Source organism: Leucoraja erinacea, chromosome 29, assembly GCF_028641065.1.
Source record: "Leucoraja erinacea ecotype New England chromosome 29, Leri_hhj_1, whole genome shotgun sequence".
NCBI classification, from domain to species: Eukaryota; Metazoa; Chordata; class Chondrichthyes; order Rajiformes; family Rajidae; genus Leucoraja; species Leucoraja erinaceus.
The window spans coordinates 15,378,881-15,398,363 of NC_073405.1; the positions used below are offsets into that span (position 1 = coordinate 15,378,881).

The window sequence follows — 19,483 nt, forward strand, 5'->3', positions numbered from 1 at the left end:
TCAGGGCAAGTCACAAGCTGTGAACATTCTGCGGTTTCTGTAGGCTTGGAATTGACAGACTGAGATGTTGTATTAGAACATCCAGCATGGTGGGGTGTTTAAAAACGTTGACACTGAAGTTCTTTGGGGTGCACTTCTGGCAACAGTAACATTTTGGAGATAGGACAAATTAGAGGAGAGTAGGTGGATGTCAGTCCAGCAGTCATCAGAGCCTGTCATGGCAAAAGTGATGCTGACATTTAATCCTTGCCGGGACAAAGATATAAGACAACAGGTCCCATGATGTCATATAATTGTCCCTCTGACCAGAAAGGGTTTGCCTTGTGACAAGAACTTGCTTCAATCCTTTCAAGAGAGGAACTCCATTGGAGTTAGCCTTCCCTACTCCTTTCTTGCTGTGGGTTGCAGCACATCTAATCCTGTCATTGAAGTCACTCTGGAGAATCAGTTTGTTTCATGATATGGTCCAGGATTTTTTCAGGGTGAGAGTAGGAATCCTCTTAGGTATCATCCAAAGCTTCTAGGATTCAGGTGTGGGCACCAATGACCATATAATATTGGTTCAATGTTAGAGTCAGCAAATGGCCATCAGATATAGGTGGAGATGGGTGGTTCCTGAACTAGCTCATTCTTGATGGCAAAAGTAACTTCATAAAACAGTGTTCCTCTTCTGTTTATCTCTCCAAATTTGGTTTATTAAATAGGCCATATTAGAAATATTTGATGCTGCAGTTCTCCAGTGATGCTGTTACTCATCATGCACTAGCTGGGTACTTTTACTATTGAGCACACACCACCAATGGAACTGGATCTCCTTGCTGATATTATTCGTTCAACCCCCCTGAAATAAATTAACAAGTTAATTATCTAATTTGATGGGTGTAGGACACTGAACAAATTACTAATTTCATATTGTTTTGAAAATCATTAATTGAGTGCAAAGTATTTAGAGGCTTATAGATGTTCTTCTCACAAACTTCATGTGGTTTTGGACTGTGATAAAATATAAAACATTTAATGAGTGAATGTTGTTCACATATTGGTGATTATTGCTACAAAACACAGAAAATTTAGCAAATTCTACAGAGATAATTGGTCTTTTTGCACAAAGTGTTTGAGCTATTCTATACATTTTTCATCCATATCTGCTTGTAACTTGTGTCAAGATTAGAAATATGTTTACTCAGGATTTAAAAACTGGGATATACATAGAACCAGAGTTTGAAAATCTGCTTTACCAGATCAGCAGCGAGAGATTGATTGCTTTACTGGATAACATTGTTACGAGTACCAATCTTGGCAGCAGTTGCTCTTCTCTCCATCGCTGGCAGTGCAAAATCAGGCAGTCAAATGACGTGATATTGCTGCATTTCCTCGTGCACTTCTTTCAGGGCCTGGTCCAAGGTCAGTGGTGGTGATCTATGATTTCTGACATACTATGCAAGGATTGGTACAACGAGTTAAGATGGCATAGGTTTAATAATTGGCAACATAGTAAGTTAAAGAGTAAATAAATAAAAAATATTTCCCCTGCATGTACCACCTTCTCCAAGTTGGTTATTTTTTAATGAATGTATCTGAACATGTTCCTGTGATCAAGATAGCTGTTGTATTTTTTGCATTACATCAGTGACTACATAAGTATCTAAATATTTACATATATTTGTGGATGTATTGACGTCATATATAAGATGCTATATAAATGCAAGTCCTTTTCTCAAACTACTGCTCAGCCTTTAGATCCCAACATTTCCCATCAGTGATGCCTTGCAGGCAAGCCACATTATCTGCCTAGATACCAGATTTTGGAATGTATTTCCCATTCTGCTTTTCCCTCTTTCTTTAACATCCAACTCTCTGAATCCTCTTCCTAATATATTTCCTTTGATTTTTTTCGGTGTACTTAAGATTGTGGCTGAAATATATTATTTCCAAATCAAAGGTACTAAACAAATGTAAGACAAAATTATCAGACTTAAAATTAGTCTATATTGTATAATCCATCTCTCCTTCAAATTAAGCAGAAATGATTCTGACTGATTGAGAGGAGGAGGGTGGCCTGCTTGCTTACCTCTTTAGTTTCTTCCAAAGTCGTGTAATGATATTTATCCTGTTCTATTGAAGCAATAATGGTCAAGTAGAGATGTCGATTGACTTGCAGAAACTGGCGAGTGAAAGAGAGCTGCTGTTTGAGCAAGTCATTCAGCGCTAAAGTGGCAGGACTGTATGCAGTCAGTGCTGTGGATTTGACAAGCAGAGGCACATTATACTGCAGTACAATAATCCATAATCATGCAGTCACCACAGGACAGGTAGGTTTCATTTCCAGCACAACTCATTTTATTATTTAAAAAAAATATGATGCTGTGTTCCAACTTGTTGCCCAAAATGTAGTTCATCGGATTATCGAGTCACTGATTAACTGATTATCAAGTCACGGATTAAAATTAAAGTACCAGTGATCAGCCACGAAATGCATCACAGAGTTTCAAATTCCCAAATCAACTTTAGCCTCTTCATCCGTCCCTTTGATTTATCATGCCACCCAATCTACTAGATTGCAGGATGTGTGATGGTGCCACCTGCGGCATTTTCAGCTATCTTTTTATTTAAATTTTTGTGTTTAAAAACAATGAGCGAATCAAACTTGAATTTTTAGATTCCCAGAGGTAGATTTGCATGCTGCACAATATAATTCCACATTTTAAATACAATGTGCCTGGTCTTCATGAAACTGTTTTTGAAGATCATAGCAATCTGAAGTATCATCTGATATTACAACAAATAACTTGTTACACGTTTCTTGATGGATAGAGGAATTGTGATTGAAATCATCGAGAAAATCGTATATTTAAGATGCAAAGTTACAGATAAGGCACTATATTAATTATTTATTAATTTGTCTTTAACAGACATGTGGACAGGACATGGATATGAAAGGATTTGAGGGATATCGCCCAAACATAGGTTGGCGGGATTAGTGCAGATGGGGCATCTTGGTCATCATGGCAAATGGGGCTGAATGGCCTGGTTCCATGCTGTATGATGACTACATTAGTCTCCCACGCAACTGCACTGCTGCAAATTATAAGCAGTTTACATCAAGAGCCTCAATTTGAGAATACTGCAGTTTAATGTGGATAAATGTGAGATTATCCATTTTGGTGGCAAAGACAGGAAGGAAATTATCTAAATGGTGTCAGGTTGGGAAAAGGGGAAGTACAACGGGATCTGGGGGTCCTTGTTCATCAGTCATTGAAAGTAAGCATACAGATACAGCAGGCAGTGAAGAAAGCGAATGGCATGTTGGCCTTTTTAACACGAGGAGTTAAGTATAGGAGCAAAGAGATCCTTCTGCAGTGCACAGGGCCCTAGTGAGACCACATCTGGAGTATTGTGTGCAGTTTTGGTCTCCAAATTTGAAGAAGGACACTCTTGCTATTGAGGGAGTGCAGTGTAGATTCACCAGGTTAATTCCCGGGATGGCGGGACTGTCATATGTTGATAGAATGGAGGGCTGGGCTTGTATACTCTGGAATTTAGAAGGAAGAGGGGGATCTTATTGAAACAAACAAGATTATTAAATGTTTGGACATGCTAGAGGCAGGAAACATGTTCCCGATGTTGGGGAGTCCAGAACCAGGGGCCACAGTTTACGAATAAGGGGTAAGCCATTTAGAATGGAGATGAGGAAAAACTTTTACACAGAGTTGTGAGTTGTGAGTCTGTGGAATTCTCTGCCTCAGAAGGCGGTGGAGGCCGGTTCTCTGGATGCTTTCAAGAGAGAGTTAGATAGAGCTCTTAAAGATAGCAGAGTCAGGGGATATGGGGAATGGGGTACTGATTGTGGATGACCAGCCATGATCACATTGAATGGCGGTGCTGGCTCGAATGGCCGACTGGCCTACTCCTGCACCTATTGTCTATTGTCCCACATATTAGATTTCTAACTTCCCAACCACAGCTTTCATCCCTTTTTCACATCAACTTGCTCAAATGAGTACAGATTTGATCATAATTGTTTTGTACCTCATTAATTCTACTATTCTACATCATTATTCAGCTTCCTGTTTCTCAGTTGGCATAATTTTTTGATGATTAATCTACCTACTCAGATTCTATTTTAAGAAAGTAATATACTTCATCCGATCAGCTTCAGGTGCATAGGTTATTTCAATACACCTTTGCAATTTTACACACCATTACTAAGCATCATTTTCCATTCCAGATTTGCTAGATGTTGCACACTTCTGTTTAGTATTCTAACATAAAGTTACATGCAAAATATTTACCTTCCATTGCCTCAGGGCTGATAACGTGACTGGCAATAGGGGTAGGATCCACATATGCAGCTCCAAGAGATGTTCCAAGTACTGCCAGCCCTTCATCTGTGAAAAGAGTAATGAATTTAAGAGACACAAATCTATCATTATCATAGAACATAGAACAGTACAGTACATGAACAGGACATTTGGCCCACAATGTCTGTGCCAGACATGATGCCAAAATCATCACATCTACCTGCACATAACCCATATCCGTCCATTCCCTGCATATCTATAGGCCTATCCAAAAGGCATGAGACACCACTAGTTTCCTCCTCCCTGATTCTCAGTCTGATGAAACGTCACCTATTTCTTTGCTCCAGAGATGCTGCCTGACCCACTGAGTTACTCCAGCATTTCATATCTATCTATGGTGTAAACCAGCATCTGCAGTTCCTTCTAATGCAATCCTCCCGAATAGTTTCCCTGCCAGTGACGTGAGGCTCACTGGCCTATAATCCCTGGATTCTCCCCTCTTCCCTTCTTAAATAAAGGAACAATATTCCGAATTCTGTATTGAAGATACTCAATAACCAAGTCTTCACAGACAAGAGAAATCTAACGAATTGTGAAAATATTGGTGAAAAAAAAAAATCTGAGTCCTTAAAAACTGATCGCTCATCTCTGAAAAGAATGGCCATTCCTGACAATCTCAAGAAAATGACCATTGTGGCCAACCATAAACCAGGAGACAAATCTGACTTTGGCAACCACAGAAGGTTTTTTAATTCTTTTATTCATTTATTCCATGTAATGTATGATCTGCATCTTTTTGAACAGTCTTCTAACCATCACTAGTAGATCCTCCTAGAAAGGCAGTATGCTCATCTTCATGTTGCTTTCTGTATATCTGGCTGCCATCTTACACTTCTCCTGAGATTCCCTCGGATATAAGCATTGTGTGGGCAATAAATCTAATCTTTGTTGTTTCTGGGCTTAAAAAAAACTCATGACCAAGGTTATTCTCAACCCTCAGGTTTGTACATTTGCTTAGTTTGCAAATGGTTTACAAAGGGTTGTAAATTCCTTCAACGTTTCTGATAAAGAACTTCTGTCATTGAATGTCAACAAGACAAAGGTCTTACAATAACATCCTCTAGGCAAAATGAAATATCTTGTGTCATTTAAAGAGATGGATCTGGAAGATGTGGAACACTTTCTGTACCTCAACAGGCACTGCTCCCTAGACTGGCAACAATTAAAAAATCTAGTAGTGGGTCAACTGCACTGGCGCTGCTTTCAACAAGCTGTGTCAAATGTCTTCAAAAATGTACATCTTTGAGAGTCAATGAAGGTCTTGGGTTATGTGAGTTTGATGCGGACTGACTATTTTGCTGCAGAGAAACTTGAACCATCTACCCATAACAAATTAAACCTTTGAGAGCTACCACCAATGTGGCTGAATCAAATCCTGGATTTAAATGAGAAGATCACCTGCAAAGACCCTGTGTAAAACTGTGTTCATCAGCAATGAAGCCTTGCTTTTGAAAAAATAAGGTCTGGTGGATTACTGTGTCCAGATGCCCAAGATCCTCTCCCCTTCCATGTTCCCCTCAGCTCTATCCATATATCAATTGCCAGGCTTTGCCCTGCCCCCACCTCTTTTCCAGCTTTCTGTAAATGAAAATAAAAATATTCATAGACTAACCTCTGTGCCACGTGTAGTGAAATCCAGATGGTTGTGTCTGTATTGCTGTATCTTTTACAGCCACTTTGGATAGTTTTAACTTCATATATCTCACTGAATAGGAGGACTCTGTGCAAGTTGCTAGATTGGATTGGTCTGGTGTTGGGGGTGAGGATGTTGAGTAGAAAGTGTTATCAGAATAATCAGTTCTTGACTCCTCTTCAGATGACTGCTGAAAATGTGATTCATCCTGATCCATTTTTACCGATGGCACTTCACAGTTAGAAGTTTCAAAGTCTTCTGAGTATTTGGAACACATGGTGCTCTGATCATCTACTTCTAATTGGTCTGGCACATTCCCTGGAGATTTTCTTCCCTTCTTTGATACATTGGAATCTTCATTTAAACATTCAGAGATTTCACTTCCGGTTGCATCAAAATCTGCCCAGATCTCATTTTCCAAGTTATTTGCATTTTTCTCTCTTGAAAGTTTAGTGGGTTGGGAACATGAACTGATGACCTCATTTGTCATGTTTAACCTTGAATTGTAGGAAACTGACTGTTTACTTTGATCACCCGAGTGCTGACTCTCTTCATTCTTTAAAAAAAAAACAGATCAATAAACTGTCTTTATAAAACATTCCTAAACACTGAAGTACATATAAGTAACTAGTGATATAAACATATTACTCAATTAGTTGCTTAAACATTAATAGCATATACTATATCTCCTTGATCAGCCAAAAGATCCATAAGTCAATTTACTTGTCTCAATTTCCTTTATGGTTTCTCAAATTTACCAGAACTGTAAGTCCATCTGTGACAATGGCTCCGTTTTCTCTCCCTAATAGCACTGCCAGACTAGAACACTACATTTTGCAGCTTTTACATCCCTTTGTTTGTTTTCTCACTCTCATATTGCTCATATATCACAGATTTTATGGTCCTTTGTTCAGATTATCTCTCTCTCTAACCATCCCCATTAATCCATCAACCAGAATTATAGATCATCCCCTTGCAATGGTATTATACTACATTTCTCCTGTCCACACCTGCACCACGTTTTCTGCAACTTAAAACCAACATGCTTTCCCTCATTCTCAATTCTGACCAAGGGTTTTTGACCTACAAAGTTAACTGTTTCTCATTCTACTAATGCTACGAGACCTATTGCGTGTTTCCAGCATTTTCTATTTTTACTCAGATAATTAAAGTTAGTTTAAAGGTAGAGAAACAAAAATTACAACGTCCTCAGAAAATGTAGTGTTGATATGAATTATGTGTAAAAATCCAATCGAGTCCGGTAATTACACTAGTCATTTCCAACGGTGTGGTCACCAAGCGTGATTGACTGCAGAATTACCCATTCATCTCTTTCTGATTTTGGGACGATCATTACATGTAGTAAAAAAAACTCCAGTCCACTTAACACTGTGTAATATTGGTAAATGTATTCAAGAGAGAGTTAGATATAGCTCTTAGGGCTAATGGAATCAAGGGATATGGGGAAAAAGCAGGAACAGGGTACTGATTCTGGATGATCAGCCATGATCATATTAAATTGTGGTGCTGGCTCGAAAGGCCGAATGGCTTACTCCTGCACCTACTTTCTAAGTTTCTATGTTTAAATAACTAAAAACATGAAGCCTAATTCAAATAATTCAAAAAGGAATCCTTCTAATTACCCTTCCACCTTGCAGCCATTCCTCTCCAATCAATGAATAGGATTGCAGTTCCCGCACCAAGTCTAAACTGTTGCAGGCTCAGTGGTCACATTTCAGAAGGTTGTGCTCTGCCACATGATAGTCTGGGGCAGGGTGGGGTCCAACATTGGTGTGCAGCCTTGAACTTGCCATTTTCCAGCTCAAACCAGAATAACAAGCCACTCACCAACTTTGATTTCTTAATAATTTTCAAACAGCTACTGTATTATCCTTCTTATGATTATCAATGTGCTAAATGTTAGCTACATGTATTGTCTGTTTATTATTTCTGAACCGATCAGGAAAGATCCAATCAGACTAGAAAAAAGCCAGTGCAAAACTCGTATTGGTGCAAAATTCTGATTACTGACCCTGTCACTACGACTGGCTTAAGCTTCATTGTGACATTTAAGTGAGCTTTTAAAATATTAGATTGGCAGATCACCCATTTGAAGATAAGAAAGTGCAAGTTATTGAACAAATTTTAAACCTTGTAGCCACTTCCAGGGGCTAATGCTGAATTGGATTTGACATGACATAGTTCAATAGTTAGACTGTGAAAAATGTTAGAACCAGTTACCTCCAAAGTCAGTGATTTGTTCATACATTTTTGTTCCACAAATGGAACCAAATCCTCCAGAGTCAAAATATTTAGTTTGAAGTCTGAAACAAACAAAGAATAAATTAGAACGTAACACCGTATTTAAATTACTATTGTACAAATAGCTATTGTACAATCCAGTTATAAAATGCAGCTACTGAAATAACACCTCCCAATTACAGCATGGGAAACATAGCCTGGTGAGTTTAAGGGGTACACAGGAAATAGAACTAGGAATGTGGTAAGCAGAGGTCCAGTGTTTTTTATAAGGAACATGGGCCCCAAAAGGCTTGAAGTGAGATTGGGAATTGGAGCCCCAATGTGTTAAAGCATAGGTCCAAAGCGTTAAAGGGGCATGGGAATTAGCAACTGGTATTGAACAAGTGAAAAAGATATAGAGTTGTAATGGATGTTAGTAGCTAGCCTATCTGCTGAGATAGAGATAGTGATATCCAGAAAAGGAAGTGGAAGAGTCAGTGATTGACCGTGAAGGTAAGGGCAGGGTGGAAATTAATAACAGCAAACGGTAATGAAATCGTCATGTTCTCATGAGTCCAGGAGAGAGCCACAATGCAGTCATCGATGTACCAGAAAAAGATTTGAGTGGGCCCGGGTAGGACTGAAAGAAAGACGATTGCACGTATCCCACAAAAGAAAAGCTATAGCTTGGGCCCATAACTACACTTTTGATCTGGAGAAAATGATTGGAATTGAAGTAGTTCAAAATGAGGACAAGTTCAGCCAGAAGAATTATTGTGTTGGTGGAGGGGAACTCGCTAGGTCTTGGCTCTAGAAAGGAGTGGAGGGCACTCAAACCATTCTGATGTGGTAATGCCCATAGTAAAGACAAGCTTTTTGGGACCGCAAGGAACTGGAAATTGTCAAAGGCCTGGCTGAAAAGGTGACATGATAGAACTCCAGGAATCTAATTTACCAGCTTGGGATGAGTTCAAGAAACAATTAGATATTTCAAGAAGGAGTGGATAGATGAAAATCGTGAGGTAAATGTGCAGCAGAGATCATTATTAAAAAAAAGGGGGACACATTTATTGATCCAAAAGACCCTTTCCTATTGCTACCATTTTCAATGTAACTGTAGTTATCATATTGTTACATAGCAGGAATAGATACAAATCGAAAGTGGGGATCATCATAAGAAAAAGGTGAAGAGCAGATTCTTTATAAAAGTATCCAATTTTATGTTTGACCAATTCAAATCAGGATGTAAATAGGTACTTACCGTCAATGGTCTCGTCAAGACTTTTGACATCATCAGTAATAGAGGCTTCAGTAAATAACTCGTCCAGAGATTTAATCTCACTTTGTTCAGTTGAGGAAGTTGGGATACGTTTAACAAATTTCATTCTTGGAGACAGACTCAGTTGAGGGGAGCCGACACTGGGTGGAGAAGGCATTCTTAGGTGGCCCCTTGGATAGTTTCTCAAGACAGGCTACAATTAAAATGGAGCAGCAGTCAAAACGAGACCAGTATGACCAAATATTTAAATATTTGCAACAAATAAGATGATAAGCTTCTTGATTTGGTTATTATTTATGTGCTTTCACCTAGACCAAGGAGTATGGTGAATTGAATTAAATCTCAGTAATTGAAAACCCCGGTCCTACAATGGTTCTTATTATTCTAATTTCACCAGTGTTCCTTTATGCCACACATGGTAAAATACTGCTATGATGTCAATGGCGGTCGCTTTCACTTTATCTCAGGAAGTCAGTTCTTTCATCCAGGCTGTAATTAAATCTGGAGCTGAATGATCCTGGTAAAATCCAAACCGAGCCTTTGGTAAGATGTTATTGGTGAATAAGTGCTGTTTGATAGGACTGTTGATGGCATAGATGATGTAAGTAGTGACAACCAGCTGGATTGGATCTGTCCTGCAATTTGTTGGTTTGACCTTTCTGGGCAATTTTACCAGGTGAATGATGAGATGTGCAGGAAAAAACAGAAAAGAGGAGACAGTAATTTCAAGAATTAGATTTGGACACACTGGTCTGAACAGTACACTTTTTTATAATAGGCAAGCATAATACAGGCAGATGTGAATACTGTGGGCAAGAAGAGACAATAGAGCATGTCATTGTACATTGTGAGAGGTATGAGGAGGAGAGAGGACGGATGAGTGAGCAGTTCAGAAAAGAAAGAGTACAATTTGATTTGGTAGATATTTTGCAAGGGAGTTCATATAAGTGCTATCAAACCCTGTTACTTTTTCTTAGGGTAACCAATTTGTTCAGAAGGATATAGGTTATTAGTATATGTAATGGTGTTGTTTGATCCACACTCCATGCCAGTTGGTGGCAGTAATGCACCAAAAAAGTTGTTTGCCAACCGCCAAAAAACACTACATAGAAGAAGAAGAACCAGGTGAATGACAGTCTTGAAATGCTGGGAGTAGAGGCATGGCTGCTCTCAAGTACAAACCTTCAGTACCACAGTCAGGATGTTGTCTGGTCTTGTACATTTATCTATAACCAGTGCTCTCAGCCATTATATAAATATAATTTGGCATGAATTGAATTGACTAAAGCCTGGTTTATTTATGCTAAATACACTTGAAGGAATTATTGAATATGGTACTGAATGAAGATTGTTACAAAATTTAGAAACATAATACCAGGAAGTGACGCCCCATAGACAGAACATTAGCTGACTGATGGAAAGCAAACAAGTAAATGGATGTTGTTCAGAAAGGCAATGATGTTTCATCCCTTCATTCCATTTACTGTTGGTGGCAAGGTCAGCATTTATCATCCATCTCTAAAAAGGAACAAAGTGGCAGTTTCAGAGAAGATACAGTACTCTCGATAATGTTTGGGACAAAGACCCATCATTTATTTATTTGCCTCTGTACTCAACAATTTGGCTTCACATGCATTTGTAATTGCTGAGGTGTGTTTAATTGCCTCCTTAATGCAAGTATAATAGAGCTCTCAGAACCCAGTCTTTCCATCACTTTTAGAAACGTTTATTGCTGTTTATCAACATGTGAACCAGTTGTGCCAATGAAAGTCAAAGAAGCCATTATCAGACTGAGAAACAATAATAAAACTGTTAAATATGTCAGCCAAACCTTAGGCTTACCAAAATCAACTGTTTGGAACATCATTAAGAAGAAAGAGAGCACTGGTGAGCTTACTTATCGCACAGGGACTGGAAAAAGGTCTCGTGGACAGATGAGATGAAGATTAACATTTCAGAGTGATGGTAAGAGCAAAGTATGGAGGAGAGAAGGAACTGCCCAAGAACCAAAGCATACCACGTCATCTGTGAAACATGGTGGTGGGGGTGTTACGGCCTGGTCATGTATGGCTGCTGAAGGTACTGACTCACTTATCTTCATTGATGATACAAATGCTGATGGTAGTAGCATAATTAATTCTGAAGTGTATAGATACATCCTCTGTCCTAGTTCAAACAAATGTCTCAAAACTCATTGGCCACGATTTATTCTACTGGTCTATTGATCATTGTACATGGTCAATTCTTGAGTGGCCGTCAATCACCTGATCTGAACCCAATTGAGCATGCCTTTTATATGCTGAAGAGAAAACTGAAGGGGACTAGCCCCCAAAACAAGCATAAGCTAAAGATGGCTGCCATACAGAACTGGCAGAGCATCACCATAGAAGACACCCAGTAACTGGTGATGCTCTGCCGGGCCTGTAGGCAGCCATATTTAGCTTATGCTTGAATCGCAGACTTCAAGCAGTCATTGCAAGCAAAGGATATGTAACAAAATACTAAACATGACTACTTTCATTTACATGACATTGCTGTGTCCCAAACATTATGGTGCCCTGAAATGGGGGGACTATATATAAACACAGCTGTAATTTCTACATGGTGAAACCAAAATGTATAAATATACCCTTTAATAAAATCTGACAATGTGCACCTTAACCACATGTGATTTTTTTCTATTACAAATCTCATATTGTGGAGTACAGAGGAAAATAAATAAATGATAGGTCTTTGTCCCAAACATTATGGAGGGTACTGTTTGTGAATCATGACTGATAGGTCAGATAACATATTTCCTTTCCCAAAGGAAGTAAATTAATTAGACGGTTATTATTTATGACAATTTCATGGTCACTATTAGTGATACAAATAAATCTGAAGTCGGGCATCTCAGGGGTGATGGCGTGATACTGACTGTTGATATAGAACTGCACAAATTAGGGATATTGAGCACAATCTTAGAATTTTTTAATTACACAAAAGTGTTTCACAACCAGTGAGAAGGTCTGTGAAAGATGGAGAAAGTGGAATATGCAAAAAGTAACAGATTAATTGATAGTTAAGTGAGAAGCAATAAATGTCGGGAGGGAGAAAATGAAATAAAAAGGGGTTTAAATTCACCCTTGGCCCTATTAAACGCGGAACAAACTAGGAGCTGTGCATTGTACTGCACTACCAAAATTCAGTTCCTTTGCCATCAACAGAATTGAATTTCTGAAGCAAAGTACAAAGTGCAGCTGTTACTATGGCAATGGGTTAGTGCAAGTGATTAAAACCATTTTCTAACCCTTTGTGTATACAATCAATGAAAGAATTCTGAAAGAGTTCAAAAATATTATTTCAAGGAAGTGTAAATGCAGGTGTACAAGTCTGTAAAAAAAGAAAATCAATGGCAGTGTGGGTTTAACCCATTGGAGCACAGTGTACATGCATAAAACAAATGTGTATACAATATTAATTAGATTGTAAGTGGTGGGCACAAAATTATAGCAAAGTTACAGGCCGAGTACAAAGTAATTTAATCAAGGTAATGTCAGTGATAGGAAACCATGGTTATACTAAGAGTGGATTTATACTGTGAAAGATTTTTTGGTTTATGCAGTGTTTGAGGTGCTTGCTCCATTGACCTGCTGGTAAAGATACAACCACAATGATCTCAAGTAAGGGGCCCCTGGATTCAGATCCAGCGGTAATGAAGGACTGATTATATTTTTCCAAGTCAGCATATTACATGATTTGAAGGTAAAGTGGCTGGTGATGAAGTTCCCCATGAACTGCATCCCCTCTCCCAGCTTGTCCTGCATGGTGTTCGAGGTCACAGATTTGGTGAGATGGTGGTAGGAGTGGGTGGGGGTGGGCCGTGCAGGATGCTATCAGAGTAGATCGCATGAAAAACTGCAGCGCAATTTGTAGATGGTACATACTACAGCCACAGTGCACCAATAGTGAAGGGCATTAATGTTTTGGGTGGTGGATACAGTGTTAAATAAGTGGGTTGCTTTATCCTGGGTGGTGTTGAGTATTATTGTATACTTCGGCTGCACTTACCTATCACGCTTTTGTTTTATGCCTTAATGACGGTGGTTAGGCTTGGAATGTCAAAAAGATACTTAATTCATCACAGGATATAAAGCTCTTATAGTACAATATTATCCATTTGTGTTTCTGGTCAAAGGTAACCTGTGGGATATAGATGGTCGGGGGCTGAAGATAGAAATGCCATTGAGCATCAGGGATAGTCAGAATCTCTCCTGCTGCAGTTGGTCATTGTTGAAGGGGCCCCTGGAGTTAGTGATGGGAAAAGTGCTTGCCACAGTTCCGTGCTGTATAGCTCTATGACTCCATTTCATCAACATTCAAATCCATACTAAGGAAGTCATGGGCCAATTTCCTCGAGGCTCATCCCGTACATGCTGTAAACTTTGAAGCCTTTGGGATCCAGCCGTTACCTCAATTGCCAAGAGTGCCAAATATGTGTCCATTCACTCAACACCAACTCTCGCCTCATCCTCTTCAATATTCCTGTATAACTTGTGCTTTTGATAAGGATCAGCCTTTGGTAAATTCCTGATTAACATGCTTAACACATGTTCATAATCTGCAGAATCTGATTTTTTATTAACTTAACAAAATTATTAATTCAAATAAAGTAAAAATATTCTGTGTACTGACTCTTCAAATTGGTTTTGTACAGCTTTCCATTTTCCACCCCCCATTGACCATTACTGTGCATCTCTAAACCTCTTTTGCTCTACCATTGGTGGCTTTGCTTTTACTTATCTAGCCCAACCTAGAATTCCCACCTAAAGTGTCTTTCATTACTTTCCTTAAATCCTATTTATTTCAGCAAGCTTGTGGTTATATATGTCCTAATATTAGTTCATTCCTCCTAATATTGCCTTATGTAGTTTGGTTTCAAACTTTGTCTGACAAGGCTCTTGCAATGGGTTTTAAGGAGCATTACTGCATTAAAAACGAGTTACAAATGTACATTGGCATTGAAATAATAATAGTACCTTTCTGTGCAATTTGGAGCCGTGTTGTGGGCTCCCTTGTGATCTTTTAAGAAGTTCACTTTCATCAGAGAGTTCTAGGGAGCCTCCTAACATCTTTTTCATTTCTTCCTCATCACTATCAATAATGGCCACTTCAACTGGAGTCTGAAGATATGCATGAGGCAGGTCTTTTTTTGAAGCTTCGTTATTCTGAAACTCAGCTTTTAAATCCTGTTTCGCCACAGTATTCATTGTTCTCTTCAGGAACCTGCTCCCTTTTCCACTCAGCTCAGTACTTGACTTGGGGGAAATTTCTTCATCATCATACATCTGTAAATTTTCATCTGGATTGATTTGATGTTTATTCAGCCTTCTGTTCATGATTTTGTTTTCTATTTGTGCCAGTCTGGCCAGCACAGTATTGGAGGACCCAGCCCTTGCTGGTGCAGCTTTAAGGTTTTTCGTGTTTGCTTCATCGACTTTTTTCAATGCACAATTGCTCACTTTCAGATTCTGTGTTATTGCCAATTTGTCTCCTTTCTTCAAGAACTGATCGTAAGTCAATAAATGCTCACTGATGCCTTCTGCTGGCCTGATAGTGGCTGCAGTTATTGCAGATTGTTTTCCTTTCCATTCTCTTTCAACTGTGTCCTCTATTGAAAGATCACTTAGGTCACTAATTTCATTGTTGAAAGGGCTAACCATCAGGGCACTGTTTTTCTTGCAGCCAGTCATATAGTCCTGCAAATCAAGATATTAAAAGAATAAAACACTATTACAGTTATAATTTCAAAGAGAAAGCACATAGGTTCATGCAACTCCAGTAGTAGAACCTAACACATTCAAATTTAAATATCATTTGAATGAAGGGGAAGAGCCTTGAGGGGAAATCAAAGTTATTCCCGTGATAGGCATTGCCTGAAATACTTAGGAGGTCAGAATCAATGCAAAATGGGAAGAAAACAAAATAAAAGGAAAAATTCCAGAAACTAAAGATATTGTTTTAAAAAAAAATAATTTTCATTACCTGAAGTTCATCTCCATAGACATTTAAACTTTCTACCATTCTTCGCCCAGAGAGCTGGGCCTTGGCTCTTGCTAGGGCAGAACCTTCAAGTCCACTTCTACTGAACATCCTAACAAAGGCACAATACCTGGTCAGGAAAGAGGATTGATGACAGCCATTCTTTCAACAATAAATAAATAAATGAATGTTTGCGAACATATTCCCATCTCTGCCCCCAAAAGAGCCACCTCTAGCATCTCTTCCAGTTTTAAATGGTTGGCTGCTAGCAATAGATAGTACAATTGTAACCGGTCCTTTTCAGTCTCCAGTCCACACCATGACATCTGGTGTTGCCCTTGGACCTATCCTTGGCCATCTCCAATTTCTCATCTAGGGCAACACGGTGGCGCAGAAGTAGAATTGCTACTTACAGTGCCAGAGATCCGGGTTCGATCCTGATTATGGGTGCTGTCTGTACGGACTTTGTACGTTCTCCCCGTAATCTGCATGGGTTTTCTCCTGGTGCACTGGTTTCCTCCCACACCCCAAAGACATTAAAGATTTGTAGCTTAATTGGCTTGGTGAAATTGTAAATTGTCCGTTGTGTGTGTAGGATAGTGTTAGAATGCGGTGATCAATGGTCGGCACTGACTTGGTGGGCTGAAGGGCCTGTGGCCACGCTGTATCTCTAAACTCAACTAAACTAAACTAATCTACACTGACAGTATATTTGAAAACATAATTCCTGATGACCAGAGTTGCAAACCAGGTACAACTTATTGCAGGAAACATAGACCCGAATGGCCCTTCTGATAAACAAAACATCCATCACCCGGGTTGCTTAATCTGTGGGCTGCTGACTGATCCTATCATTCAGATCCTTTTAATGCCTGTGGCAAACCCTTTCTATAACCAAAAGCTGAAGGCATTTATGACTTTGGTAGTTATTATTAAATTTTGGCTAGCTGATCCATTCAGCAGCTGTTTCAGCAGGCAGGAAATGTTTGCAACTACCTGATGTAAGAATCTGAGACACTCGACTCTGACATGTTGAGGAAGCTACACAAAAGTGCTGGAGAAACTCAGCTGAGTTTCTCCAGCATTTTTGTGTACCTTCGATTTTCCAGCATCTGCAGTTCCTTCTCAAACAACATGTTGAGGAAGCTTATCTTTTGCAAGTAAACTGTGCAAATTGGATATATCTTCCTTCAAACTGTATTCTCTGCTAATCCTCTTCCACTGGGAGCTGCTGCAAGCTGCAACTGTACTGTTTGGATAGGTCAGAACTTCAAGAAGTTGATCAGCCATAATGACCTTTCAGACAAGTACTCCAGATAAAGCCTTCTACATAAGCAAACAGAAAAGTGGCTATTAGGTGCCAGCACTTATTGGAACAATTCTCAGTGACGTTGAGCAATAGAGAATGGATCCTGATAAGCATTAAGCATTCTCTGTAATTTTTGTAATAAAAAAGACCAATAATAAACCCATCCTAAACACAATTTGATGAAAGACAATTTTAGATGACCAAAATATAAAATTTGAAAATACAAACCTTATTTAACAACACGTCAACAAAGAGCAGTTTACAGTTTGAAGATAGACAGTTTAAAGAGTTGGTCTACACAGGCAAGACTAAGTGTAGGCAACCTGACAGTTTCGTAAAACATTTGCACTCTCTGCCAAGGTCTGCTGGAGTACCCGGTTGCTAGCAATTTTAACTACGCATTTCCATACCAATCATTCTGTCCTTGGCCATTCCACTGCCAGGGTGAGGCCATATACAAAATGGAAGAACACCGCCTCATATTCTGTTTGGATGGCATTCAAGCCACGGGTATGAACACTGATTTCTCCAATTTCAACTAATGCCACACCACTCATCCTTCTCTTCCCAACTCTCCATTGCATACATATTTCTTAAACCAACCTCTGCATCACCCTGTTCTTTCCCCTTCCTCTTTAGGCTTATTTCCCACCCTTCCCATGTCCCTCCACCTGGCTTTACATTTCGCATCACTTATCTGATGCCCTTTTGATCTTTTGCACCTCTAGCCTTTGTCACTATCTCCACTTATCTACCAATAACATCCTATTTTATCTGCATATCACTTTCCAGGATAGATACAAAATGCTGGAGTAACTCAGCGAGACAGGCAGCATCTCTGGAGAGAAGAAATGGGTGACGTTTCGGGCCGAAACTGGAGAAAGGTGTCGACCTGAAACGTCACCCATTCCTTCTCTCCAGAGATGCTGCCTGTCCCGCTGAGTTACTCCAGCATTTTGGGTCTATCTTCGATTTAAACCAGCATCTGTAGTTCTTTCCTATCACTTCCAGGCTTTACCCCAACCCCGTCTCTCGTTTCTAGCTTTCTCGTCCCTACTCCATCAACCTGAAGCTGGAGTAACTCAGCGGGACAGGCAGCATCTCTGGAGAGAAGGAATGAGTGACGTTTGGGATCGAGACCCTTCTTCAGACCTTCATTGGTCTGAACGTGAGCAGCAATAACCGAACTTTACCTCATCTGCTCCCTCCGCAGCTGTGTGTATTTCTGCTACACAAATGGAGAAATTAATATTTTACATAGACATAGGGTTTTTGATCGAACAAACTGAACAAAAGAGTAGGACACAGTTTGACAGTTACCTACCTTACACTATGGGTCCCGTTTCCGGTGTTGCTTAGCGACCGTCCCCAGTGTTACGCGGTAATTCCTCCGCGTCCCGGTGTTACACGGATTTGTTTCCGGGCTGTTCGCCGCCAGTGTGAACACGTTATGAAATGGTTTATAGTCTGATGGTACCAAGTGCGATCCCTGAGAGAATCGAAATTAGGATCTGCTATATAAACACAAAATTCCAGAGTAACTCAGCGGGACAGGCAGCATCTCTGGGGAAAAGGATTGGGTGACGTTTTGGGTCGAGACCCTTCTCCAGACTGAGGGTCAGGGGAGGGCAAATATTATAAAGTATAATTATAAGTATCTTTGGGAGAGGGGGAGACGAGATATGGAAGGATCTGCTCTGTTGTCAGTGAACATCAAATCAAATATTGTCGGTCGTTGGCAGGAGTTTATATCTAAAAAAAAGGATGCATGCGTAGGCGACCGTGATCACAAGATCACAAGGTAGGCAAGAAAAAACATTTGGTCCAACCATCCGATAATCATAGTCTATCAATTCAATATACAATCTTTTATTTAATTCGGATTTTCATTTTGATGATGTGTGGGAGCCTACAATAAAAACTTTTGTTTTCGAAAATTACGTTTTACAATCTCGGGATGGTTCAAACCATTCACAAGCAATGAGTTACTGTTGGCGGAATCACACACACATTAATGAATGGCAAATTCCAAGCGACACAAGTTAAATAGTTTTAGCCTAAATTCCCAAACGACCTTTTCAAAATTGGCTTCTTCTAATTAGGATTTATTTATTTCTATGCTGGTGTTTATAAATATATCTGGAAACGTCTATATTTAATCTATCTCCTTTCTACCAAAAGTTACTGCAGGCTTTCCTTTTTATTTTCTTATCATTTATGTCATATTTTGTGATATATTTGTAGTATTCGTCTGTGTGCTGGATTAAATCCACGTTGCCTAATAATTTTGCTTATGCACTACATATATTTATAATGTATATTCTGTCCAACTCTGAGTTAAACAGGCTAGTAGCCAATAACGCAACACTAGCGGATTATACTTTAATTCAAATTTCACTGAATGTATAGAACGAAATTCTGCCACCCTGATAATGATCTCAATTCACTATTTGTTGATTTAGATAGGTTGGTATGACATTATCAAGTGAATGATCAGGTTTTTATACCATACAAGAAGATAACATATATTGTGTGTAGAAGAGGCTGGTTGAATCGAGAGATCTTTGAGCGTAACTACACGGGATCATCCAGAACGGAAAAACGTGGTTGGAGCTGATTTGCGGGGCGGTTGCTGACTG

General features: G+C 39.4%; 1 protein-coding gene across 4 annotated transcripts; it reads right to left on the bottom strand.

The window, feature by feature from the left end:
* Window positions 1-1,095: 1,095 nt before the first annotated feature.
* c29h19orf44 (chromosome 29 C19orf44 homolog) lies at window positions 1,096-18,645 on the bottom strand. 4 transcript variants are annotated; one of them, XM_055658729.1, is made up of 9 exons: window positions 18,169-18,645; window positions 15,539-15,647; window positions 14,533-15,252; window positions 9,497-9,707; window positions 8,236-8,318; window positions 5,974-6,550; window positions 4,293-4,388; window positions 2,072-2,238; window positions 1,096-1,436 (listed from the first exon to the last, which is right to left on the bottom strand). In XM_055658729.1, the coding sequence occupies exons 2-9, from the start codon at window positions 15,644-15,646 to the stop codon at window positions 1,347-1,349; spliced, it is 2,052 nt and encodes a 683-aa protein (XP_055514704.1). In that variant the 5' UTR covers window position 15,647; window positions 18,169-18,645; the 3' UTR covers window positions 1,096-1,346. The 4 variants fall into 4 exon arrangements, with proteins under 4 accessions (XP_055514704.1, XP_055514703.1, XP_055514701.1 ...); XM_055658728.1 differs by having other exon boundaries at window positions 15,539-15,665; window positions 18,169-18,211; XM_055658726.1 differs by lacking the exon at window positions 18,169-18,645 and adding an exon at window positions 18,038-18,141 and having other exon boundaries at window positions 15,539-15,665.
* Between the last annotated feature and the right edge of the window lie 838 nt (window positions 18,646-19,483).